Consider the following 26,846-nt stretch of genomic DNA (forward strand, 5'->3'; position numbering starts at 1 on the left):
AAAAAATATATAAATAAAATTCCTATAAAAATATATCTGTAAGAGAGAATTATTTATTAAGTTTTTTTTACATTTATTAAGCTTTACATTTATTAAGCTATTTATTTTCGACGGAGTTGGGGTTGGTGCCGGAGCTGGAGGCGGAGGTTGAATCCTCTGTAAACAAATTAACAATTTAATGTTAAATATTTTTAAATATTTCATTGTTTAATTTTTGTTTATTAATATTTACTTACTTCTTATGAACAGGTAAAAAAGAAAACATTTCTTAGGTCGCGCACGGCCTCGTCCACGGCCTCCACGACCTCCACGGCCTCCACGGCCTTCTTGTCCTCGCGGCCTTTGCGATTTCGACCTCTCGTGCCACCGACGAGCTGTAATAAAAAATACAATATATTTTATTAATATACTATACTAGGTTAGGGTTAGAGATTAATTAGTATTATTAATAATGTTAAAGAAAATTATATTTCTGTTGTACTTACGTTTTTCGTTTTTCTCGTCTTTTAATGGCGGTAGAGCCGGGTCCGGGTTCGGGGGCGGGACCGGTTCCGGTGTTGGAATTGGGGTCGAAGACGAGGCCGAAGCCGGGACCGTAGTCGGGGCCGGAGCCGGGGCCGTAGTCGGAGCTGGGGCTGTAGTCAAAGCTGGGGTCGTAGTCGGAGCCGGAGCTGAAGGCGGGTGAATTGTTCCCGATGTTTTCGGCACCGCCATCGCCGGTTGAACTTTTTTGTTCTTTTTTGTACATGTAGCTGATCAAAACGATCAGCTGCATGTGCAAAAATCTGTTCGTCTTGTTCATCAATTTCCATATTTATTCTGTAACATAAATTTTATTATTTATTTATTCTATATATTTTATATTTTAATATTGTGTTTCATTAATACTTACGTTTTATCTTTCCTTGTAGCCATCTTGTTGATAACTGTTTATTTCTTTAGCAACCAAGTGTCTTTACGGAAGACCAGCCTCAATTGTTTATTAAATTCATTTTTATGAATAGATACATGGGGACACTTCATTGATGTTTGCTAATGCATCTTTATAAAGTTTATGGCCGTTCAAATGGTGATTAGTGGTGATTAGTGGTGATTATTCTTCGGATTGGTTATTAAAGTGAGAGGAGGATATTCAAAATTGTATTTTGTAAGTTTAAAAAATGTCTCATTTTATTTTTTTAGGTAAAAGCAACAGACATTTAGAGTAAAATGTGGTTATGTTATTCATGTTTTGATATGTTTATATATTTATTTGATAATCAGGTATTTTACTATGCTTTTACAATTAAATATGTTAATATTTATTATTGAGTGTATTTATTGTTATGTATATCTTTGTTCTAATTTTTAGTATTTGTATTATATAATTACTGCGTTTTTAACGTTTGCTTGCTTCTGTCTAATATTATTACATTAAAATTCTAAAATAAATAATTTCGTAGCATATATAAATATTATAAAAATATTTGTGGAAATTGTCAATAAGGTCGGTAGTGCCTCGCACTCTAAGTGTACGCGCAAGCGAGGTAACACCGTTGTCTCTGTTACGCGAGACATCGTTTACAAGATTTATAAATTATCAGATCTCAATAACGGCAAAATTGATTAATTTTAATTAAATTTAATGAATAGTATCCGATTTATATAATAAAAGTGTTTTTCTGCAACGTAATTTACAAGCGAAGATATCGCGATAATTAAAGTTTTTCTTTTATTGTTATTATTATTATTATTATTATTATTATATTATTATTATTATTATATTATTATTATCATCATAATTTGCATGTTATATCATGAATTATATTGTGGAGGATAGAAATATAATTAATAACTTCAAAGCTTGGAATTTAAAAGTAACAATAAGAAATTTTATTATGAAAAAATTGTTGGTTACAATAAAATTTTCTTTTTTTAAGCCGGTGTATATGCTGTTGTTGATAAGAAGTTCACTGAGGTTCATCATGTTTTAAATTCAGCGAACCATTATATAGAGAATTGGAATTGTATATCAAAAGGAATATTTGAAGCTGTACTTTATAGTTTATCTATTATCATTATCTTATGACATACCAGGTAAGAGAATAGTTACAAGTATTATAATTTTATTTAAAAGAATATTTCATTGCACATAGTCAAAAAAATATTTATTGTAACTGTATGGTTCTTAAAGTTGAATTGAATGTATTGAATGTATGATAGTTATTATAGAATTATCTTTTTTAGATTTTTAAAATAGGTAAAAAGCGAGAAAACTTGTCTGAAACAATTTTAGAAAAGTATATAGACCATAATGTCATTCAGCTGATGATGACTTGTTTGTCGATGATGGGATTATAGGCTGTAATGTAGAAGATGTGTTTATATGAATCCCAAAGATCATTTGTATGCCTTAGTCTTTTTAGTCATGTATTCTTTGTGAGCCAGAAATATGGATAAGACGCAGAAATATACCGATAAGTTTATTAGTCAAATTAAAACTAAAAAGTAAGTATTTAAATACTTTCTTGTTGAAACAATTTAATACAATTCTTTTTATATATTCATAAAGATCACATTAAAAAATTTTATTTACAATTTTGATTGAGGCATACATGAGACGGAAGACTACAAAATGATTGAGTTTCTTTTTAAATATAAACTGATACGTAATTCCATATTTTACTTTTCATTCTTTTTGTATTAATTTAATATAGCATATATATTGCTATTTTACAGTTAACACGGACAAAATAGGTTTATTATTAATAACTGTAAATGAATAATAAATGTAATTATAAAAGTACAATAACAATTTAACTGCAAATAAAAAATTGTTTGAATGTGATCTTTGTGAATGTTAATAAATTGTTTTGGGAACAATAATGTATTTAAATACTTGCGTTTTAATTTTTGATTTGACTAAATCTTATCTGTATATTTCTATTTTTGTGTCTTCAACATGTCCAGTTTGCATTGAATGTATGATAGTTATTAAATAGACTAAGACGTACAGATAATTCTTGGGTATCCATATAAACATATCTCTGATATTGCAGTCTGTGACTAGGTTATCGGCAGGTCAGCTGGGTGACGTGGTTTTTATATCTTGTTGTAATTTTCAATAATTTAAAAAAGATGGTTGTATGTTATTTTAAGAGCCACACATTTGCAAAAAATTCCTCGGAACAAGTTATAATACAGATACTTTTTGACTTAAAAAATAAACTGTTCACTTCTTTTTATCATTTTTCTTGGTAAAATTTCATTATTTGATACTTTTGATGGTCATATATTTTGTGGAGTACAGTGTAAATTCTAAGCTTTGAAGTTAATTATATCTCTTTTTCCTTACTTTTCTATTCTTCTATTTAGGTTTAATAAAGTGCTTCTTCCTCTTTTTTTTTAAATACTAAAATAGAACATAACACAAGTATTAATCTTATAATACTTATTCTAAACAAAAAATGAAAATTTTGTGTACCTTAGTATTTTCTTCTATGATTCAGTTCACAACACATTAATAATAATGATAAATTCCATAAACTCCTTGTTGTTGATTAGACTTCCTTATAAAAATATTTTATTGAAAATCACTCTTAATTGATCCATTTTATTGAATTTTATTAATTTATTTAAATCCATTAACACTTATTAAGATTGGTTAAAATTAATTTAAATTAATTAAATTTTTATTAAAGTTCTTTAAGATTCATTAAAATTTATTAAATTTATTTTATTGTTATTTAGCAAAAAAAATAAATTTTGAATTTTAATGAATTTTAAAGAATTTAAATAAAATTTAATTAATTTTAATTAATTTTAACGAATCTAATAAATCTTAATTAAAAGGGATCAATTGAGAAAAATTTTCAGTAAAATATTTCAGTAATTGTTTTCATCAGTGATGGTAAATACTTTATTAGATGTTGTATGTAACACAATGTTTCGACCAGTGCTTTTTGGTTTTTAAGTGTCAATTTTGTCTCTTAGTTAAAAAAAAATATTTCATTGCACATATTCAAAAAAATATTTTATTGTAACTGTGTGGCTCTTAAAGATATTATACAATTATCTTTTTAGATTATTGAAATAGGTAAAAAGCGTGAAATCTTGTCTGAAACAATTTCAGAAAAAGTATATAGACCATAATGTCATTCAGCTGATGATGTTTGTCGATGATGGGATTATAGGCTGTAATATAGAAGATGTGTTTATATGGATGCCAAGATCATTTGTATGCCTTAATTTATTTAGTCATGTATTCTTTATGAGCCAGAAATATGGATAAGACGCAGAAAATATACCGATAAGTTTATTAGTCAAATTAAAACTAAAAAGTAAGTATTTAAATACTTTCTTGTTGAAACAATTTAATACAATTCTTTTTATATATTCATAAAGATCACATTAAAAAATTTTATTTACAATTTTGATTGAGGCATACATGAGACGGAAGACTACAAAATGATTGAGTTTTCTTTTTAATATTAAACTGATACGTAATTCCATATTTTACTTTTCATTCTTTTTGTATTAATTTAATATAGCATATATATTGCTATTTTACAGTTAACACGGACAAAATAGGTTTATTATTAATAACTGTAAATGAATAATAAATGTAATTATAAAAGTACAATAACAATTTAACTGCAAATAAAAATTGTTTGAATGTGATCTTTGTGAATGTTAATAAATTGTTTTGGGAACAATAATGTATTTAAATACTTGCGTTTTAATTTTTTGATTTGACTAAATCTTATCTGTATATTTCTATTTTGTGTCTTCAACATGTCCAGTTTGCATTGAATGTATGATAATTATTAAATAGACTAAGACGTACAGATAATTCTTGGGTATCCATATAAACATATCTCTGATATTGCAGTCTGTGACTAGGTTATCGGCAGGTCAGCTGGGTGACGTGGTTTTTATATCTTGTTGTAATTTTCAATAATTTAAAAAAGATGGTTGTATGTTATTTTTAAGAGCCACACATTTGCAAAAAATTCCTCGGAACAAGTTATAATACAGATACTTTTGACTTAAAAAATAAACTGTTCACTTTCTTTTTATCATTTTTTCTTGGTAAAATTTCATTATTTGATACCTTTGAGGTTCATATATTTTGTGGAGTACAGTGTAAATTCTAAGCTTTGAAGTTAATTATATCTCTTTTTCCTTACTTTTCTATTCTTCTATTTAGGTTTTAATAAAGTGCTTCTTCCTCTTTTTTTTTAAATAACTAAAAATAGAACATAACACAAAGTATTAATCTTATAATACTTATTCTAAACAAAAAATGAAAATTTTGTGTACCTTAGTATTTTCTTCTATGATTCAGTTCACAACACATTAATAATAATGATAAATTCCATAAACTCCTTGGTTGTTGATTAGACTTCCTTATAAAAATATTTTATTGAAAATCACTCTTAATTGCATCCAATTTTATTGAATTTTAGTAAATTTATTTAATCCATTAAAACTTATTAAGATTGGTTAAAATTAATTTAATATTAATTAATTTTATTAAAGTTCTTTAAGATTCATTAAATTTATTAAATTTATTTTATTGTTATTTAGCAAAAAAATAAATTTTGAATTTTAATGAATTTTAAAGAATTTAAATAAAATTTAATTAATTTAATTAATTTTAACGAATCTTAATAAATCTTAATTAAAAGGGATCAATTGAGAAAATTTTCAGTAAAATATTTCAGTAATATGTTTTTCATCAGTGATGGTAAAACTTATTAGATGTTGTATGTAACACATGTTTCGACCATTGCTTTTTTGGTTTTTAAGTGTCAATTTTGTCTCTTATTTAAAAAAATATTTCATTGCACATATTCAAAAAATATTTTATTGTAACTGTGTGGCTCTTAAAGATATTATACAATTATCTTTTTTAGATTATTGAAATAGGTAAAAAGCGTGAAATCTTGTCTGAAACAATTTCAGAAAAGTATATAGACCATAATGTCATTCAGCTGATGATGTTTGGTCGATGATGGGATTATAGGCTGTAATATAGAAGATGTGTTTATATGGATGCCAAGATCATTTGTATGCCTTAATTTATTAGTCATGTATTCTTTATGAGCCAGAAATATGGATAAGACGCAGAATATACCGATAAGTTTATTAGTCAAATTAAAACTAAAAAGTAAGTATTTAAATACTTTCTTGTTGAAACAATTTAATACAATTCTTTTTATATATTCATAAAGATCACATTTAAAAATTTTATTTACAATTTTGATTAAGGCATACATGAGACGGAAGACTACAAAATGATTGAGTTTTCTTTTTAAATATAAACTGATACGTATTCCATATTTTACTTTTCATTCTTTTTGTATTATTTAATATAGCATATATATTGCTATTTTACAGTTAACACGGACAAAATAGGTTTATTATTAATAACTGTAAATGAATAATAAATGTAATTATAAAAGTACAATAACAATTTAACTGCAAATAAAAAATTGTTTGAATGTGATCTTTGTGAATGTTAATAAATTGTTTTGGAACAATAATGTATTTAAATACTTGCGTTTTAATTTTTGATTTGACTAAATCTTATCTGTATATTTCTATTTCTGTGTCTTCAACATGTCCAGTTTGCATTGAATGTATGATAGTTATTAAATAGACTAAGACGTACAGATAATTCTTGGGTATCCATATAAACATATCTCTGATATTGCAGTCTGTGACTAGGTTATCGGCAGGTCAGCTGGGTGACGTGTTTTTATATCTTGTTGTAATTTTTCAATAATTTAAAAAAGATAGTTGTATGTTATTTTTAAAAGCCACACATTTGCAAAAAATTCCTCGGAACAAGTTATAATACAGATACTTTTTGACTTAAAAAATAAACTGTTCACTTCTTTTTATCATTTTTCTTGGTAAAATTCATTATTTGATACCTTTGAGGTTCATATATTTTGTGGAGTACAGTGTAAATTCTAAGCTTTGAAGTTAATTATATCTCTTTTTCCTTACTTTTCTATTCTTCTATTTTAGGTTTTAATAAAGTGCTTCTTCCTCTCTTTTTTTTTAAATAACTAAAAATAGAACATAACACAAAGTATTAATCTTATAATACTTATTCTAACAAAAAATGAAATTTTGTGTACCTTAGTATTTTTCTTCTATGATTCAGTTCACAACACATTAATAATAATGATAAATTCCATAAACTCCTTGTTGTTGATTAGACTTCCTTATAAAAATATTTTATTGAAAATCACTCTTAATTGATCCATTTTATTGAATTTTATTAAATTTATTTAAATCCATTAAAACTTATTAAGATTGGTTAAATTAATTTAAATTAATTAAATTTTATTAAAGTTCTTTAAGATTCATTAAAATTTATTAAATTTATTTTATTGTTATTAGCAAAAAAATAAATTTTTGAATTTTAATGAATCTTAAGAATTTAAATAAAATTTAATTAATTTTAATTAATTTAATGAATCTTAATAAATCTTAATTAAAAAGGATCAATTGAGAAAAATTTTCAGTAAAATATTTCAGTAATATGTTTTCATCAGTGATGGTAAAACTTTATTAGGTGTTGTATGTAACACAATTAATGTTTCGATCATTGCTTTTTGGTTTTTCTTAAGTGTCAATTTTGTCTTTTATTGGACGTGTTTATATTTTAATGATTATATTTTAAATTGCAAGAATCGAGAGCACTAGCTACTCATTTAGAAAATGTGACGTCAATTGCGAAAAATTAATACTAAAAATTATCTGAATTTTTTAATGGGTGGCACTCACTTGGACATGGTTCAAATGGAAACAGTGCATTTGCACACAGTGTTTTTGGACACGATATTTTGCGCACAATTCATTTGCACACCGTTCATTAAGAACTTAATTTTTTAATAGCAGTTTACTCTTGTAGGACGTTGTGCTACCGGTATTTATGTTGAAACGGTGTTTTAAACCGAAAGAGCATCTAATTCGATATTTACATATCTTGGAACAAGGCTAAATAAAAAAACATTTCCATACCAATAACGATAAACATTGTATTTTCTGTTGCATTTGCTGTTTTAATAACGAAATAGCAAATGCTATTGCAAAAACACAATCATGCGTATTTGGTTGTAACTTTATTAGGTGTTGTATGTAACACAATTAATGTTTTGACCATTGCTTTTTGGTTTTTCTTAAGTGTCAATTTTGTCTTTTATTGGACGTGTTTATATTTCAATGATTATATTTTAAATTGCAAGAAATTGAGAGCACTAGCTACTCATTTAGAAAATGTGACGTCAATTGCGAAAAATTAATACTAAAAATTATCTGAATTTTTTAATGGGTGGCACTCACTTGGACATGGTTCAAATGGAAACGGTGCATTTGCACACAGTGTTTTTGGACACGATATTTTGCGCACAATTCATTTGCACACCGTTCATTAAGAACTTAATTTTTAATAGCAGTTTACTCTTGTAGGACGTTGTGCTACCGGTATTTATGTTGAAACGGTGTTTAAACCGAAAGAGCATCTAATTCGATATTTACATATCTTGGAACAAGGCTAAATAAAAAACATTTCCATACCAATAACGATAAACATTGTATTTTCTGTTGCATTTGCTGTTTTAATAACGAAATAGCAAATGCTATTGCAAAAACACAATCATGCGTATTTGGTTGTAACTTTATTAGGTGTTGTATGTAACACAATTAATGTTTTGACCATTGCTTTTTGGTTTTTCTTAAGTGTCAATTTTGTCTTTTATTGGACGTGTTTATATTTCAATGATTATATTTTAAATTGCAAGAAATTGAGAGCACTAGCTACTCATTTAGAAAATGTGACGTCAATTGCGAAAAATTAATACTAAAAATTATCTGAATTTTTTAATGGGTGGCACTCACTTGGACATGGTTCAAATGGAAACGGTGCATTTGCACACAGTGTTTTTGGACACGATATCTTGCGCACAATTCATTTGCACACCGTTCATTAAGAACTTAATTTTTTAATAGTAGTTTACTCTTGAAGGACGTTGTGCTACCGGTATTTATGTTGAAACGGTGTTTAAACCGAAAGAGCATCTAATTCGATATTTACATATCTTGGAACAAGGCTAAATAAAAAACATTTCTATACCAATAACGATAAACATTGTATTTTCTGTTGCATTTGCTGTTTTAATAACGAAATAGCAAATGCTATTGCAAAAACACAATTATGCGTATTTGTTTGTTCTTGCACCAAAGGAAATTTTACAGGATACTTAATAATAAAGTTATACGTTGGGAATAATTTTTCCAAAAATTGTTTCTGACACTCACTTAACATTTTTGAATTAAAAGAATCATAAACATATATAGCCTTAGTATCATAATAACAACATGTCCAATGTATTCCCAATCTTGTAACAGGTAATATCTGTATATGCTTCTTATTGGTCGGTACCGGTTGCACTCTATCTATTCTTTGTACTAGCCATGTTCCAACTGGTCTATAAGCTGAATATTTTTCAACAAGATAATTAAAATGATCCATATGCAAATCATTTAACCATCCATTTTGAACAATAATACTTTTTTGTTCTAACGACAGCGTCATTTCTTGTTGATGTTTCTCTTTATTAAAATATTTAATTCCAAAATTGTTTTTATATTGCAAATGATTATTAACAAATTTATTTTCTATATCCTTGTTTATGTCGTAAACTTTTCCATTTCTTTCTTTGTTATTACAATCGTTATTTTTTACACACAATTCATTTTGAGATTTATTAAACTGCTCAATATAAATATCACTCACAGATTGTACCTGTTCTTTTGATATTTGTTGAAAAGTGCAAACTTTTTGTTGATTCAATTTCTGTGCTTGCGTCTTTTCACTTTGACGTTTATTACGTAAACGAACCGCTTCAGCCTCTTTTGCTCTTATTACTGTTAACGGAAACACTGTCTGAGGCACACCATACGTAAGATCTTGAGGAAAATGCTCAATTTTATTAAACTTAAAAGATCTAATAAGTGCGAGCGCATTTTACTAACATTATATCTTACTTTTTCGGGTTTAACATTAAATAATAATGAAGTAGCAAAAGCTATTGCAAAAACGCCACAACATTGTATTTTCTGTTGCATTTGCTGTTTTAATAACGAAATAGCAAATGCTATTGCAAAAACACAATCATGCGTATTTGTTTGTTCTTACACCAAAGGAAATTTTACGGATACTTAATAATAAAGTTACACGTTGGGAATAATTTTTCCAAAAATTGTTTCTGACATTTACTTAACATTCTTGAATTAAAAGAATCAAACATATATAGCCTTAGTATTATAATAATAACAACATGTCCAATGTATTCCCAATCTTACCCAATGTATACCCAACCACTCATAACAGGTAATATCTGTATATGCTTTTTATTGGTCGGTATCGGTTGCACTCTATCTATTTTTTGCTCTATCGACTTTGGTATCTAAATGAAATTGTCCATTTATCTATTCTTAAAGTACTGTGGTCACGAATTATTTCCTCAGTATTTAATTTGTGTAACTCGTTTGTTACTGTGGCGATACTGGTGTGCACATTAAAATAATTGTCTATTTGCCTGCTTTTAAAATATTCTGGTCCTAAATATTTTGCTTAACATTTAACTCGTGTAACTTAATTGTTAAGGTTCGGTGAGGTAGTAAAGTACTAAGATAATAAGGTAGTCTAAGGTCGTTGAAATTTGCGACAGTTAATGAACCTAAGGCTGGATTTACAATAGGATCTACAATATGTATTAAGCTTTATGCCTTAAAATCTTGACCAATTATAACTGAATGTGCGAAGAATAATCGAATAATTAGTTAATTCTTTATGGCTTAGGGTCGATTTCATTAACTCCGGTTACCTTAACCGGTCGGTTATTTCATTGGAATTGACCAATCGAATTTGTTAATTTTGTTTAACAACAAATACGATTGGTCAATTCTAATGGAATAACCGGCCAGTTAAGGTAACCGCAGTTGGTAAAATCGGCCCTTAAGGTTTACTATACCTATTGTAGATCCGACTTAAAACTTATCTTGCAATGACTTTATAGCTTTATTACTACGGCTATTGTAGACAAGGCTTTATATGTAATAATGCCTTTTTTCCTTTTATTTTTTAGTTATAGACACTCGTACTGTTTACGGTTTAAAGAGGTAAGATTTATACTTTTTTCTCTTTCCTTTTTTCTTTTTCTTTCTCCTTTCCTTATTTTTTGTTGTTACATATCTTTATCTTTCTTTTATTTCTTTTATTTCTTTTTTTTTCCTTATATTTTGTTGTTACATATCTTTATTTTTATACTATCTACTACTTTATCTTTCTTTCTTTCTTTGATTTTTTAATATATTTATAGGAAGCTGCTTTGTGCTTACAAAAAACGGCTGCTGTGCGCCTATAAAAAGGCTGCTGTGCGCTTACAAAAAACGGCTGCTGTGCGCCTATAAAAAAGGCTGCTGTGCGCTTATAAAAGAGCTGCTGTGCGCCTACATAAGAAAGGCTGCTGTGCGCTTACAAAAAACGGCTGCTGTGCGCCTATAAAAAAGGCTGCTGTGCGCTTATAAAAGAGCTGCTGTGCGCTTACATAAGAAAGGCTGCTGAGCGCCTATAAAAAGGCTGCTTTGCGCCTACATAAAGGCTGCTGCGCGCCTACATAAAGGCTGCTGCGCGCCTATATAAAGGTTGCTGTGGGCCTACATAAAAAAACCGCCTATAAAAGGGCTGCTGTGCGTCTACATAAGAAAGGTTGCTGTGCCCCTATAAAAAGGCTGCTTTGCGCCTACATAAAAGCTGCTACGTGCCTATACAAGGGCTGCTGTGCGCTTACATAAAGGTTGCTGCGCGTTTACATAAAAAGGCTGCTGTGCGTCTACATAAAAAAAACTACGTGCCTATAAAAGGGCTGTTGTGCGCCAATATAAAATTGTTGTTTATTAGTTATATATAATTATTTTGAATAAAAATGTCTATGCAAACTAAAGAGCGAGTAATAATCTCGTTAGAAGAAGAAAGTATTATTGTTCAAGGTGGATGGTTAGAAGATATGCATATGGAGCATTTTAATCATCTTTTAAAAAATAATTCAAGCTATAAACCCGTTAGTACGTTGCAAACTTATATTCTTGATACAATACCGTCTATGTCAGAAAATGAAAAACATATACAAATTTTACATAGTTCTGATTTCGATTTAGATACTTATGATAGTTCATTAGATTTATATAAGTTACACGAGCTATTGAATGTAAATGGACATTGGGTGTGCTGTTATTATGATACAAAAGATATATATATTTTTGATTCGTTCAATAAAAAGAAATTGCACAAACGTCATGAACAAGTTTTGAAACGATTATTTCCATTTTATCCTTTTGATAAAAAGCCTGTAATATTTCCAAATGTGCAACAACAACCAAATTGTAGCGATTGTGGCGTTTTTGCAATAGCTTTTGCTACTTCATTATTATTTAATGTTAAACCCGAAAAAGTAAGATATAATGTTAGTAAAATGCGCTCGCACTTATTAGATCTTTTTAAGTTCAATAAAATTGAGCATTTTCCTCAAGATCTTACGTATGGTGTGCCTCAGACAGTGTTTCCGTTAGCAGTAATAAGAGCAAAAGAGGCTGAAGCGGTTCGTTTACGTAATAAACGTCAAAGTGAAAAGACGCAAGCACAGAAATTGAATCAACAAAAAGTTTGCACTTTTCAACAAATATCAAAAGAACAGATACAATCTGTGAGTGATATTTATATTGAGCAGTTTAATAAATCTCAAAATGAATTGTGTGTAAAAAATAACGATTGTAATAACAAAGAAAGAAATGGAAAAGTTTACGACATAAACAAGGATATAGAAAATAAATTTGTTAATAATCATTTGCAATATAAAAACAATTTTGGAATTAAATATTTTAATAAAGAGAAACGTCAACGAGAAATGACGCTGTCGTTAGAACAAAAAAGTATTATTGTTCAAAATGGATGGTTAAATGATTTGCATATGGATCATTTTAATTATCTTGTTGAAAAATATTCAGCTTATAGACCAGTTGGAACATGGCTAGTACAAAGAATAGATAGAGTGCAACCGGTACCGACCAATAAGAAGCATATACAGATATTACCTGTTACAAGATTGGGAATACATTGGACATGTTGTTATTATGATACTAAGGCTATATATGTTTATGATTCTTTTAATTCAAAAATGTTAAGTGAGTGTCAGAAACAATTTTTGGAAAAATTATTTCCAACGTATGACTTTATTAAGTATCCTGTAAAATTTCCTTTGGTGCAAGAACAACCAAATACGCATGATTGTGGTGTTTTTGCAATAGCATTTGCTGTTTCGTTATTTTTTAACACTAAACCCGAAAATGTTAGATATGATGTTAGTCTAATGCGTTCGCATTTAATACAAATGTTTGAATCTAATAAAATAGAACGCTTTCCTCCAGATTTAAAATATTCTGCTTTGAAAGAATTTTCGTCAACAGTAGTAAAAGCTGAAGAGACTAAAACGATACATACACAATGTCAATATGAAGAAAAACAACAGAAATTAAATCAATTTCTAGAAAGTTATGATTCTCAGCAAACTAAGGAAGAATTAAATAACAATTTTTTAATAAAAACGCAAAGTTTACAAAAAAAATACGTACAATCAATAATAAATGATATTTATGTTGAAAAGGTTGAAAAGGTTGATAAAGGGTTGGAAAGTGAATTATATATTGAAAATATTAACCATGAGGTTAATAATACTTTTAGTAATACATGTAGTGGTAACAAACAAGAAAAAATAAACATTCAAGATATAAATGAGAAAAATTATAAATATTCGGAATCTAATTCTGAATTAGGGCATATTAATAAAAATAAACAATATCAGCCAGAAAACAATAAACATAATAACAACCAAGTGTATTATGATGAAAAATTAGAAGGTTATCGTTCTAAAAAACAAAGACAATATCAACAGGATTTAAAAAATAGTCGAGCTAAAAAACGGCAGCGATATGAACAGGATTTAGAAAATAATCGAGCTAAAAAGCGATGTCGATATGAACGGAATTTAGAGAATAATCGCGCTAAACAGCTACAACGATACAAACGAGACTTACAAAATAATCGTGCTAAACAGCTACAACGATACAAACGAGATTTACTAAATAATCGCGCTAAGCAGCAACAACAATACAAACGAGATTTAGAAAATAATCGCGCTAAAAAAAGAGAACGTTATAGACAAAGTTTAGAAAATAATCGCGCTAAAAAAATAGAACGTTATAAACGAGATTTAGAAAATAATCGTATTAAAAAACGATGTCATTACAAAAGATTTTAGAGAAGCAACGTGCACAAAAACGAATACGTTATTTTATAAATTATGAGTGTGAACGAGAAAGACAAAAAGGATTATCTTCTGATCATAAATGGCTTTACAATAAGCGATATTACCAGAAAAAAAAATCTGAATCCATACTTGTAGAGAAAAATTATAATATTGCCAAAAATATTAATAAAAAATATGCAAAATTTCGATCAACAAATTTTATAAAAATTCACGGTTCTTTTAACACGTTTGTTAAAAATATTTTACAAAAACAGAAAATTACAGATTGCAGTAAAGATTATATTGAAAAACTACTGAAAGCAGAACAAATTGTACGTTCATGTTTTAATATTAGAAATAATTATATTCGTAATATGAGTAAAACATTAAATCTGCTTAAAAATAAATCAGAAACATGTTTGACTGTTGCTGCCGAATGTTCTATAGTTGATGATAAATTAAGTGCGTTATGTGGTATATCTAGACATACAGCTTCGTCCGAGAATTACTTTACTGATTCTATGTATCATAATATAACTTCATCTGAAGCCAATATAAGTGAATCTTTAATATTAAATATGAGAGGACAAATTGTTAATGCGTTACCGTTGATAAAAGCACGAGCAAAAAAATCGTGGTTGTGCAGTATTTTATGTAAAATTAAGGATTTGTTTCTGATTGATCGATATCAAAAATTCCTACAAGCTGTAAATAAATGTAATTTAAAAAACGTACCGGAACTAATGCAAAAAATTTATGAATGTACTGTGACAATTTTTGATAAGAAATTAGGTGATGCTAAGAAGGGTCACGCACATAGCTGTTATACTGATTTAAATCTTTGTAAAGCTATGTTTATTCCAATGCAATTATTATCACCTCATTTCCCAAAAGTAAGAAACGTTAGACGTTTGATTTATCAACTTCGCAGTTTTTATAAAAAAATGTTAGAGCTGGACGAAGCATTAACTTCTGGTGAGCTTGATAAATTAAATCAAATTATAACTTCAGTACAAGAAAAAGCAGATATGTATAAATATCATCAAACTGATGTAATTTTGAGTGATGATGATATTATTTCTAAATATCATAATGCGTTTGTAGCATTGAAAAAACGTTCACTGGACACACCGCGGTATAGTTGTGTGTCATGTGAACGACTTTGTTATAAAAGAAATGTTTCTGAAGTTAGTAAACTTCAGACACGTAAAAATAATCCAATTTGGAAAGATTTATTGGCCCATATAGAGCAACAAAACATTAATCCGCAATACATATGTCATTATTGTGATAAAAAATTTCGTAGCGGCTTGTTGCCTGCTTATTGCATTTTGAATAATCTCTTCTCTAACGATGTGCCGGAGGTAATATCGTCTCTTAACGAATTTGAAAAAATGCTTATACAAAGGGCTAAAGCTTTTCAAACTGTGGTTAAAATGGGAACAGTTTTTAATAAAAAAATTCCTGAGAGACAAAAGATACAAAAAGTTAAAGGTACAACTTTTCATTTACCACTTCCTTTACAAGAGACTTTTGATAAATTATGTTCTAAAACTGATCCGATAAATTTAAATCATGAATTATGTATTTTACTAAGAAATATTCCAACTAAATCAAAAATTATTTGGGAAGATTTAGTGGATCTTAAAAAGATATATGAAGCTTTGAAATGGTTGAAAATTAATAATTTCCTATATTCTGGTATTGTATTGCCCAATACGCATAATGAATTAGATTTAGGAAATCTCAACAATGCAGAATTTTATATTCAAGAAACAGAAAATGATGCAGAAATTTTATTTAATGATGAATGTAAACCGTTAAATTTAAATTTACAAATGCAAGAGATAACAGATCACGTAGAAGTTACACTGCATCAGCGTGAGGCTATGTTAACTCAAAAAGATGAAAGTGATAGTTACTACGAGCAATATACTATATATCCACTGTATGAAAAAAAAGAAAATAAAACTGCGAATGCTTTGTATCAAATGTTAAAAATTCAAGATTCATCTTTAGATAATCGTGAAAAGAATTTGGATTTGATGTGTTTTCCAGATTTATATCCATTTGGTTCAAATGGACAATGTGATAAAAAACGACCGGTTAAACTTCAAGAGCATGAATTTATTAAATGTCGTTTAACGTCTAGGCATCCACGATTTAGATTAAATCAACAATATTTATTCTATTTGTTAAATAAAGCGAATATTCGTCAATTAAGTCGTGGGATTTATCATAAAATGAATATAACTGATCCACGAAGTCGTTACACGGCTGCAGAATATTTAGATGCTATGTCTAAAGATGCATTGGAGTCTAATTTAAATACTATATTTTCCTCACTTCGAAATACTGAGCAATATTGGCGTCAACCAAGAAATGATTTAGATTGTATGACCCGACATTATGGACCTGCAACATGGTTTATAACGTTAAGTCCTAGTGAATGGTTATGGGATGATTTAGGTGATTATATTCGTGAAGTTAATGGATGGCAAGACTCTTCGTTGAGCACCAGTGAACTTGTTGCTAAAGATCCTGTATCAACGTCGAGATTTCTTGATAATAAATTTCGAGCAATGATAGATTTTATTTGTTCTAAAGATTGTCCAATCGGTGAAGTAACACATTATTTTTGGCGACGAGAATATCAAGGTAGAGGCATACAACATTTTCACTTATTAGTTTGGATTAAAGATGCACCGATTTTCGGTGAATCTTCTGTAGAAGAAGTTTCTAAATTTATTTTAAAATACATAACCTGCAAAAAGCCAGATAAAAATATTTCGCCATTATTGTACAGACGTGTTACTACGCATCAACGACATAAACATAATGATTATTGTCTTCGTAATAAAAAAGTAGGACGTAAAGTTATTCGTTGTTGTCGTTTTGGATTTCCTCGTCCCGTTACTGAAACACTGCGTATGAGAGATGTAGCAACTTCGATAGCAGGTAGAAAACAATTAAAACATCAAAGCAGATTGTATGATCTTCCTCGAAAGCCTGATGAAGTTGATATTAATGATTATAATACCGCTCTTCTTACTGCATGGGAAGGAAATATGGATATACAATATATTGGTGAAAAGTCTACAGTTCTTACATGGTATGTGACTAAATATGTGAACAAACCAGGGAAAAGTGAGTTGTCGGACTTTGATCTTGAGAGTTTTAAGAATAATAAAAGCAAATCATTGGCAAGTGTTCTTTGGAATTTTGGTTTACGATCCTTAACTAATAGAGAATGTGGAGCTCTTGAAGCTGCTGATACATTGTTAAGTATTCCTTTATATGGGACTGATCGCAATACAACTATTAAATGGTTAAATGTTAATCGTATACGACAGAGGAAATTAAAAAGTCATAAAGAAATTGAAACTCTTGATGGTGAATCTACAGATATATTTTGTCCATCTGTAATAGATGATTATTATCCAAATAGATTGCAAGAATTTAAGTCTGTGTCTCTTTATGAATTCGTACAATGGTATGATATCACGACGATCGAACCACGAAGTAACAATATTGAATATTATAAAATAAATAATAGTCATTATCTTAAACGGCGACAACGCGCGTGTCTTATTAATCACTATAAGTACAATGTTGAAACACGGCCGGAAGATTATTTCTTTTCTTTATTGCTTATGTTTAAACCATGGCGAAATTTAGAAGATCTTAGAGATGGTTGTGATACTTACGCAGAAGCATTTGAAAAAGAAAAATTACATCTTATGGAGGCATTACAATACCACGAAAAGGTACAAGAATTGCAAAAAGCATTTGAAAATGCAAAAGAGTTAATTCGACAAGAAGATGAAAAATTACAAAAAAAAATGTCTCAGGATGATCCTGATAATCCGATAGGTGTTCAAAATATAGAAGCAGGTGAAGCGATGCAAGATTTTAGAGACCTTGGTGATAAAATTGATGAAAAAATTGATGTTTTTGATATGATAGCGAAATTAAATTTGGATCAAAAAAGAGTATTCGATAGAGTTATTAATACTGTAAGGTCGGATAATTCGATATTACGATTATATGTTAGTGGAGAAGGTGGAACTGGAAAAAGTTTCTTAATTAAAACAATTAAATGCTGGATAAAACAAAATCTTAATAAAGATACTGCTCTAGCGGCACCTACTGGTATAGCAGCGTTTAATATTGATGGTTTGACAGTTCACAGATTGCTCCAATTACCTGTTGAACACGGTCAGACTTCAAAGTATAAACCATTATCTAATCATGTTTTAAAAGTTTTACGTGCAGAGCTCAAAGATGTTGTTCTTTTTGTGATTGATGAAGTGTCAATGATATCGAATTTGACTTTAATGTATATACATCTTCGATTGAGTGAAATATTTGATACTAATGATGTTGAAGAGGGTTGGTTCGGTCGAAAACACGTTCTTTTATTTGGCGATTTGCTTCAATTACCTCCCGTACGTGAGGATCCTGTTTTTGTGCAATTATCTAATGACAAAATTAAGACATGTGTTGGTTCTTTAATTACCGTTAATTTGTGGACTACATTATTTCATTATGATGAATTGACGATTAATATGCGTCAGCAAGAGGATGATACTTATCGACAATTGTTGTCGAGAATTCGTATTGGTTCATTGACAAGGTCTGATTGTGCCAATCTTGAAAATAGAAAAATATCTTTTAAAGGTAATTCTGTGGAATCTAGATTAAAGGAAATATGTGATTTTATGGACAATTTGTCATCGGACACTGTTTGTTTATTGCCTACTCGTGATATGTGTGAAGTTCTTAATACAGCTATGTTAAATCGCATTGTTTCAAAAGAGATATTACTAATTGCCGAAGATACAATCAACTGTATTTCATATGTTAAAAAGAAAGTATTAAAAGTATTATCGAATAACGATGATGATAATTCTAAAACTGCTGGACTTTCAAAAGAAATTGTAATTAAAATTGGAGCAAAAGTTATGATAAGGCGTAATATTGATGCTACTTTGGGTCTTGTAAATGGTACAATAGCTAAAGTAGTCTCGGTGGTACAAGATACGTCTACTGGTTATGTAGAAAAAATTAAACTTCTTTTGCCATCAGGATCAGAATATTTAATTGAAAGAGTGAGCGTCAAATTTGAAGTGGTGGATAACGCATTTGTTATCAGAAAACAATTTCCATTGTGTGTGAGTTATGGAATAACCATTCACAAATGTCAAGGATTAAGCTTACAAAATGCTGTTATGGATGTAGGCAACTCTATATTTAATTGCGGTCAAGTTTACGTTGCATTGTCACGAGTAACGTCTCTGAAAGGGTTGCATCTGATTAACTTCGATCCTTCTTCAGTGACAGCTGACAGAAAAGCTATTGATGAATATAATCGGTTAAGATATAAGTACAAACCAGAAGTAGAAACAATTTCTGTTTCAAAAGAACGTCACTGCAAAGTGAAAGATATTCCATGGACATTGTCGAAAGTAATCGCTTTTGTTCAGGAGAATGGTCAAAATCAAACATTACAAATAAATACTTCTTGGATTTTACGTGGTTTTCAAAATACAGATAATGTATCATGTTACGCTAATGCGGTGATACAATGTTTATTACATTTAGATGCCATTAGAAAACAATTGTTTAATTGTGACAAATCAAATGTTTTACGTATGTTAATGCATCGATATGAATATGGAATGCGTAATTTAAATACACTTGATGTTCGACAACATTTAGGAGAATTATTTTCATTCAACGTAAAACGAGATGCACTTGAGTTTTTTACAATTTTGTGTACAAATTATGATGATGTAAGGCAATCAGTAGAGCATCAAATAACTTTTACTACTCGATGTAATTCTTGTTACATTACAAAAACGACCAGTTATAATAATTTAGTTATTTCAATATCTATTAACAATTTGAAAAAAAAGAGTTATAATCTTAACGACTTATTACATGTTACATTTTCACATTGGTGTCGATCAGATAACGGGTCATGCGAAAATTGTACAGGAAATGATATATTGTTTAAGAATGAACTTACATTGACGAACGATATAATTATTATTCACTTAGCATTATTTTCATTACAAGAAGGTAAAGTAGTAAAAGCAATACGTAATTTTAATATATCTTCCATTCCTACGACTAAAGTATTAATAGCTGGACAATCATATAAAGTAATGAATGCTATATTTCATAGTGGTGTATGTATCGAAGAAGGACATTATACAAGTATATGTAGAGAAGGAACATCTAATACTTGGATTGAAATTAATGATGCGCGAATTAAAAAAAGCCGTTGGCCCAGAGGTGCTAAAGATCTTTATATACTCTTCTTACAAAAAGTAAGAAAATAAACATGTTAAACGTATTGCATATATGAACATTTTTTATTGATATGATTATAACATTTATTTATTAAGTTAAATAATAGCAGATAATGATGAAAGTAAGCACTTTTTTACTAAATATATGTGCTCATAAGTAAATTCATGTATATATAAAAATTATTTTAACAAAATGTGTTATAACAAAATTACTAATTTAAATTATCTAACAATTAAAAAAAAACAAGTTATCTCTTCAACAAAAGTAATGATATAAAGAAAATGCAATAACTAAAAATAAATTTGCATATAAATATCATTTACTCATTTATCATTATACTTTGGCTGGCATTTATAGTTCGAGCTTCCATTCTATTAAGCCCGTATCAAATTAAAAATTGAAATTGAGATTGAATTGAAATGTAATCAGATAAAATAAAACCAATATAATTTTGTTTTAATTTGTCAAATTTTAATTCAATCTTAATTTCGACTTTTTATTTAATATGGGCTTTAAAATCGTCTTAAGAATATCTATATATTGTAAAAAGAAATGAGATACCTGTCACTACAAAATGAGTGAAATCTCCACAAAAATTACCTTTTTAAAAAAAGGTAAAAAAAGCGCCAAGTATACGCGCGCAAAAAACCCCTCAAAAATGTATTTTTATACAAAACAATTTAGATTTGATATTATAAAATAAGAGTATGAAATTTTTTTCTACAAAAGTAATGATATGAAGATAATGCGCCAACTATAAAAATGGATGTTTACGAACTAAAACATCTACTGTTTTATTATTATTCTTTGGCTGACATTTATAATTTGATTTTTCATTAGTACGTATCAGACTAGAGATTGATATTGGGATTGAATTAAAATATAACCAATCAGGAACAAAATCAATATTCTTTACCTTTGTTTTGATTGGTTAAATTTCAATCCAATCTTAATCTCAATCTTTAGTTTGATACTTAAATATGAGATCAAACTATAAATATTAGCCTTTTATATTAAATTATTGGCTGCTGTGCGCCTGTAAAAAACATTTGTCAGGAAGCATATCAGCAAGAAATAAAGGAGATAATATTGAGCTGCCAAATAAGTATTTTAATACAAATAATCACAAATATTACAAATATTTTAATACAAATAATATTTTATTACAAAAACTTGGCGCCGCTAAACCGAATAATTTGCCAGCTCTCTTTCCTTTTCTCTTGCATTTGTGTGTGTGTGTGTGTGTGTGTGCGTGCGTGCGTGCGTGCGTGCGTGCGTGCGTGCGTGCGTGCGTGCGTGCGTGCGTGCGTGCGTGTGTGTGTGTGTTTAGTATATATAACTTATGGCGTTTTCGACCCGTGCTGGGTTAACCCGTTTCGGTTTCTTTTCCTCTAGAACTGGCCAATCACAGTTATTCCCTTCTTCAGAAGAATGGCTGTGATTGGTCTTATGACGTCATTAATCGCTCCCGGAGCGATTAATCCAGCTCGGTTGAAAACGATATTAGTTTATACGGAATCTCAATCTCTTAGGTGTGTGCGTATGTTCGAATATGTGTTACTGTCTTTCTTTCTCTCTCCGTCTCATGCGTGCGAGTATGTTATACATATATAATGTTAATACGATTTCGATTGTAAGACAAATTGCAATTTTAATAATTCTCTCTCCCTCTCATGCGTGCGAGTATAATAATGTTATACGTATATAATGTTATTACGATTTTGGTTGTAAGACAAATTATAATTTTAATTAATTATTATTATTATTATTTTAGTATGTAAGTTAGATTGTAAGAAAGCGATTTTGTATTAAAACAATTTATTCGGTTTAGCGGCGCCAAGTTTTTGTAATAAAATATTATTTGTATTAAAATATTTGTAATATTTGTGATTATTTGTATTAAAATACTTATTTGGCAGCTCAATATTATCTCCTTTATTTCTTGCTGATATGCTTCCTGACAAATGTTTTTTACAGGCGCACAGCAGCCAATAATTTAATATAAAAGGCTAATATTTATAGTTTGATCTCATATTTAAGTATCAAACTAAAGATTGAGATTAAGATTGGATTGAAATTTAACCAATCAAAACAAAGGTAAAGAATATTGATTTTGTTCCTGATTGGTTATATTTTAATTCAATCCCAATATCAATCTCTAGTCTGATACGTACTAATGAAAAATCAAATTATAAATGTCAGCCAAAGAATAATAATAAAACAGTAGATGTTTTAGTTCGTAAACATCCATTTTTATAGTTGGCGCATTATCTTCATATCATTACTTTTGTAGAAAAAAATTTCATACTCTTATTTTATAATATCAAATCTAAATTGTTTTGTATAAAAATACATTTTTGAGGGGTTTTTTGCGCGCGTATACTTGGCGCTTTTTTTACCTTTTTTTAAAAAGGTATTAATATACAAAAAAACCGTACGGTTAACTGAAGAGAATTTTATGTAGATTAAGGACGTCTAAACGAAATTTCGATGCGATTTTAATGAGAAATCTTAATAACCAGTTGAAAAAACTTAACTCTTGAAAACCTTACCTTAATTTAACTTAACTTCTTATTTACATGAATTTTATTATAATATTTTAGAAAAATATTCTAAAAGATGCGTACTTTCCAATTATATAAAAAAGAAACAAACTATTTTTGGAAAGTTTTACTCTGCTATTTTTTCTTGAATATAATTTATTTTTACTTCTTGTAAAATTTATATTTCCCTGTTTGCATAATTTCTAAGGAAGTTTCGTAATCGGATGGATGCCCGGAGTAATAATGTACATACTGGTTTGTAATGATTGCGTATTACAATTAAATGGGGTGTCAGAGCGCGTCGTATTCTTCATCTACGCTATAATTAACGGTCTTATTATCCTGAAAACTTTGGTAAATCCCATTATTTACGCCGCGCGAATGCATGAAATTAAGGTAAGTCATTTATTACACAGTATTTGTGAAATTAGTATAATATCGTTAATTACAATTGTTTAGTTTTCGTCATTAAGATATTTTGATAACAAAAAATTTTGCCAAATCAAATTTTGTATGAAATTAAATATAAAATAACATTTTTATGTTATGTACGTGTTTGTCGCAAAATTGCAATGTAACAATAAAATTAAAAATTATCTTACATATTAATGATTTTGCAGTATAATCATTTTAAAAGTGTATCAAAAGCATCAAATCTTTTTTCAAAATTCAAAATATTGGTTCCTGAAATATTGTAAATAAGAACTGCAATTAATTAGAATTAGAATAATTAGATGACGTCATATCTCTTACAGAAACCTTGCATTTCAAGATTTTTAAGTACGAATACAAATTCGACATTAAAGGAAACGCTTTTTTTCAGCTCGCCATGAAACGAATGCACGATGCCTTCTGCGGATGGTCAAAGTTCACTAATTTTACTACCGATCGAGGAATTAGTAGAATATACAGCAGCGAGGAGAGCAGACATTCGCAATCGAAAACTAGTCGAGTATTTCACAATATGAGCGTTCGGAAAACACGAAATGGAAACACGTACACGTGTGCCGATTATAATATGCACGAATACGGTAACACGCCCGTGTAAAACGCGCGATGTGCAAGTCGTTAATGCGAAAATATTTTTCTACGTACTTCGTCGTCGAAGAATCATTTAAATACAAGCTAAACAATCGATAATAGTAGCCTGCAACAATATTGTAATAGCACATTGGAAAAGTCGTATTATTTGTATTTTTTTTTACTATTTCCTCTTCCCCCCCCTCTCTCTTTCTTTCTCTCTCTTTCTTCCTCTATTTTAATGCGATTGTAATGTAGTTGCTCTCCAAGTCTGTATGTTATTGTAGCCACATTTTTCATATTTATGTAAACGTCTACATATTTCACGAAATTACTTCATTAAAATTTTGTAGACGACTTGGAAGTAACACTTCTTGTGAATCTTGTCGGTATGTTAGTCGTATACGTTCAAAGTCAAATAAATTTTTATATGCATGTCGATACTATTTTAATCAAATATATTATAAATGTTTTATGATATGATAGCAGATAATTTAATCTCGTGGTATTTTTTTCTTAATACGCTGTTATATCCACATTTCATTCAAGTTCAAAATTTATTGAAAAGAAACATCTTTAAATAGAAAAATATAAAGAAATACGTCAGTGAACCTAGCACCCCACCACTAAAAAAAAGTTCAGAAATACCACATAATTTTCTGCTAATTATCTGCTAATTTTCTACTCTAGTCCCGAATTTTCTGCTCCTACCTATTCGCAGGAGCGAAACCGTAAAGAAATATCAAAAATATTGAACGGTTATCAAAGTACCGGTACTCAGAACCATCGTATAGCAATGATAAGAGAAAATGGTTAAAAATAAGAAGCTAACAATGCCACGACAACTTATAGAGAGAGAGTACTTCCTCAATCAAATATTCGTAAAATACACAATTTTAAAAGGTTTAACTTGCACCTTTAAAAGTCTTAAAATTTACAAAAATACAACAGTAAAGTACCCTTAAAAAATTAACTGCTGCATCAAATATGATATCAAAATAATCATCTATTTATCTGCTCTTAAGATATCCAGGTCTTGAATTTTTTGCTCAATGTTTAACTAGCGCAACTCAATTGTTAATGCGCGCATGCAAAAGTAAACTACGTTAAAAAAAATAAACTGCCACATCGAGTAGGATATCAAAATGATCGTCTATCTATCTACTCATAAGATATTCAGGTCCCAAATATTTTACTCAAGATTTAACTGGTGTAACTCAATTGTTAATGCGCGCACGCAAAAATAAACTACCTTAAGAAAATAAACTGCTGCATCGAGTATGGTATTAAAATTATCATCTATTTATCTGTTCTCCAAATATCTAGGTCCCGAATTATTTGCTCAACATTTAACTTTTGCAACTCAATTGTTAATGCGCGCATTAAAAAGTAAACTACCTAAAATAATAAATGTTGAGCAAAAAATTCGGGACCTGGATATTTTATGCTAATAAATAGACGATTATTTTGATACCATAGTCAACGCAGCAGTTAATTTTTTAAAGGTATTTTATTGTTATATTTTTGTAAATTTTAAGGCTTTGTGCAAGTTAAACACTTTAAAATTGTGTATTTTACGAGTATTTGATTGAGAAAGTACTTTATAAGTTGTCATGGCATTATTAGCCTCTTATTTTTAACCATTTTCTCTTATACCATTGCTGTGCGATGGTTCTGAATATCGCGGTATTTTAATAACCATTCAATATTTTTGATATCTCTTTACGGTTTCTTAAAGCAGAAAATGAGAAGAAAATTCTGATATGTTTTTTTGTTTATGCTTTTTTTATTAGTGCGGGGTGCTACTGTCACGTGAACTTAACACTTTTGGTCTTAATTTCCTGTGAACGGTAGGAACAAAAAAATTTGGGACTAGGGCAAAAAATTAGCAGATAATTAGCAGAAAATTATGCGGTATTTCCGAACTTTTTTTAGTAGTGGAGATGCTAGGTTCACTGACGTGAAATAATATATTGTCCGCAAAATTGTCCATAACTTATTTTTATCAGTTTTCAAAAGTATCTTAGGTTTATATTCTTATATTTTTTAAAACATTAATTTATTTATACATATATAATATATATATATATATATGTATGAGTATAAAAAAATAAAGCTTATAAGATTTAGACTAATAATCAGAAAATTAATTTTCTTAAAATGAAAATTGCTCGAAATAACTTAAAAAACAGAGTGAATTTTACTTAGGGTTACCCGTAATGTTTATGTAAATCTCGATTTTCTCTTTATGTTTATAAGAAATATATTATTTATATAAAATATGTATTTATTATTGTCTGTAACTTACCTACCATCCACGGCGTCAATAATTTCTGCTTCTATACCGAGTTCCTTGAAGAGCCTCTGCATCCTTCTGCGTCTCTCCGGTCTCCTTAACAGATTTATCATGTAGATGCGATCCAGACCGAGAGTGTCTTGCTCCGGATACACCACAAATTCTTTCAAGTCATCTGACAACGGCAAATAGTCGCTAGATGCTATAGAAAAACCAATCGCATATTGAGCAACGTCGTCAACACATCAAAATTGTATATACATAATCGGATATTATGGTACCACACAACCGCAAATTACAAATGAA

At 29.0% G+C, this 26,846-nt stretch overlaps 3 protein-coding genes across 3 annotated transcripts in view; 1 reads left to right on the forward strand and 2 right to left on the reverse strand.

Moving 5' to 3' along the window:
* Window positions 1–97: 97 nt before the first annotated feature.
* LOC118644428 (cyclin-dependent kinase inhibitor 1C-like) lies at window positions 98–719 on the reverse strand. Its single transcript, XM_036283002.1, has 3 exons — window positions 486–719; window positions 237–374; window positions 98–156 (listed from the first exon to the last, which is right to left on the reverse strand). Exons 1-3 carry the CDS (start codon window positions 712–714, stop codon window positions 98–100), a joined length of 426 nt encoding a protein of 141 aa, XP_036138895.1. The 5' UTR covers window positions 715–719.
* A 1,077-nt stretch (window positions 720–1,796) lies between these two features.
* Window positions 1,797–24,683, forward strand: LOC118644429. The gene is made up of 4 exons (XM_036283004.1): window positions 1,797–1,856; window positions 1,995–2,076; window positions 23,433–23,620; window positions 24,048–24,683. Exons 1-4 carry the CDS (start codon window positions 1,797–1,799, stop codon window positions 24,270–24,272), a joined length of 555 nt encoding a protein of 184 aa, XP_036138897.1. The 3' UTR covers window positions 24,273–24,683.
* LOC118644121 (glycosyltransferase 25 family member-like) overlaps window positions 24,476–26,846 on the reverse strand; it is a 123,918-nt gene continuing 121,547 nt past the window's right edge. The window contains exon 5 of the mRNA XM_036283536.1: window positions 24,476–26,742. Coding sequence (XP_036139429.1) covers window positions 26,549–26,742 — 194 coding nt within the window. The 3' untranslated portion in view covers window positions 24,476–26,548. The remainder of the gene's footprint in view (window positions 26,743–26,846) is intronic.

This window comes from Monomorium pharaonis, chromosome 2, assembly GCF_013373865.1.
Source record: "Monomorium pharaonis isolate MP-MQ-018 chromosome 2, ASM1337386v2, whole genome shotgun sequence".
NCBI classification, from domain to species: domain Eukaryota; kingdom Metazoa; phylum Arthropoda; class Insecta; order Hymenoptera; family Formicidae; genus Monomorium; species Monomorium pharaonis.

Excerpts from the sequence above, each read along its gene's own strand:
- LOC118644428 (XM_036283002.1), bottom strand. The coding sequence starts at position 714 with ATGGCGGTGCCGAAAACATCGGGAACAATTCACCCGCCTTCAGCTCCG. Across the intron at positions 375-485 it reads AGACGAGAAAAACGAAAAAC|CTCGTCGGTGGCACGAGAGG; the intron begins GTAAGTACAACA and ends TTTTTATTACAG. Across the intron at positions 157-236 it reads TTTTTACCTGTTCATAAGAA|AGGATTCAACCTCCGCCTCC; the intron begins GTAAGTAAATAT and ends ATTTGTTTACAG.
- LOC118644429 (XM_036283004.1), top strand. The coding sequence starts at position 1,797 with ATGAATTATATTGTGGAGGATAGAAATATAATTAATAACTTCAAAGCT. Across the intron at positions 2,077-23,432 it reads ATTATCTTATGACATACCAG|GAAGTTTCGTAATCGGATGG; the intron begins GTAAGAGAATAG and ends ATAATTTCTAAG. Across the intron at positions 23,621-24,047 it reads CGCGAATGCATGAAATTAAG|CTCGCCATGAAACGAATGCA; the intron begins GTAAGTCATTTA and ends GCTTTTTTTCAG.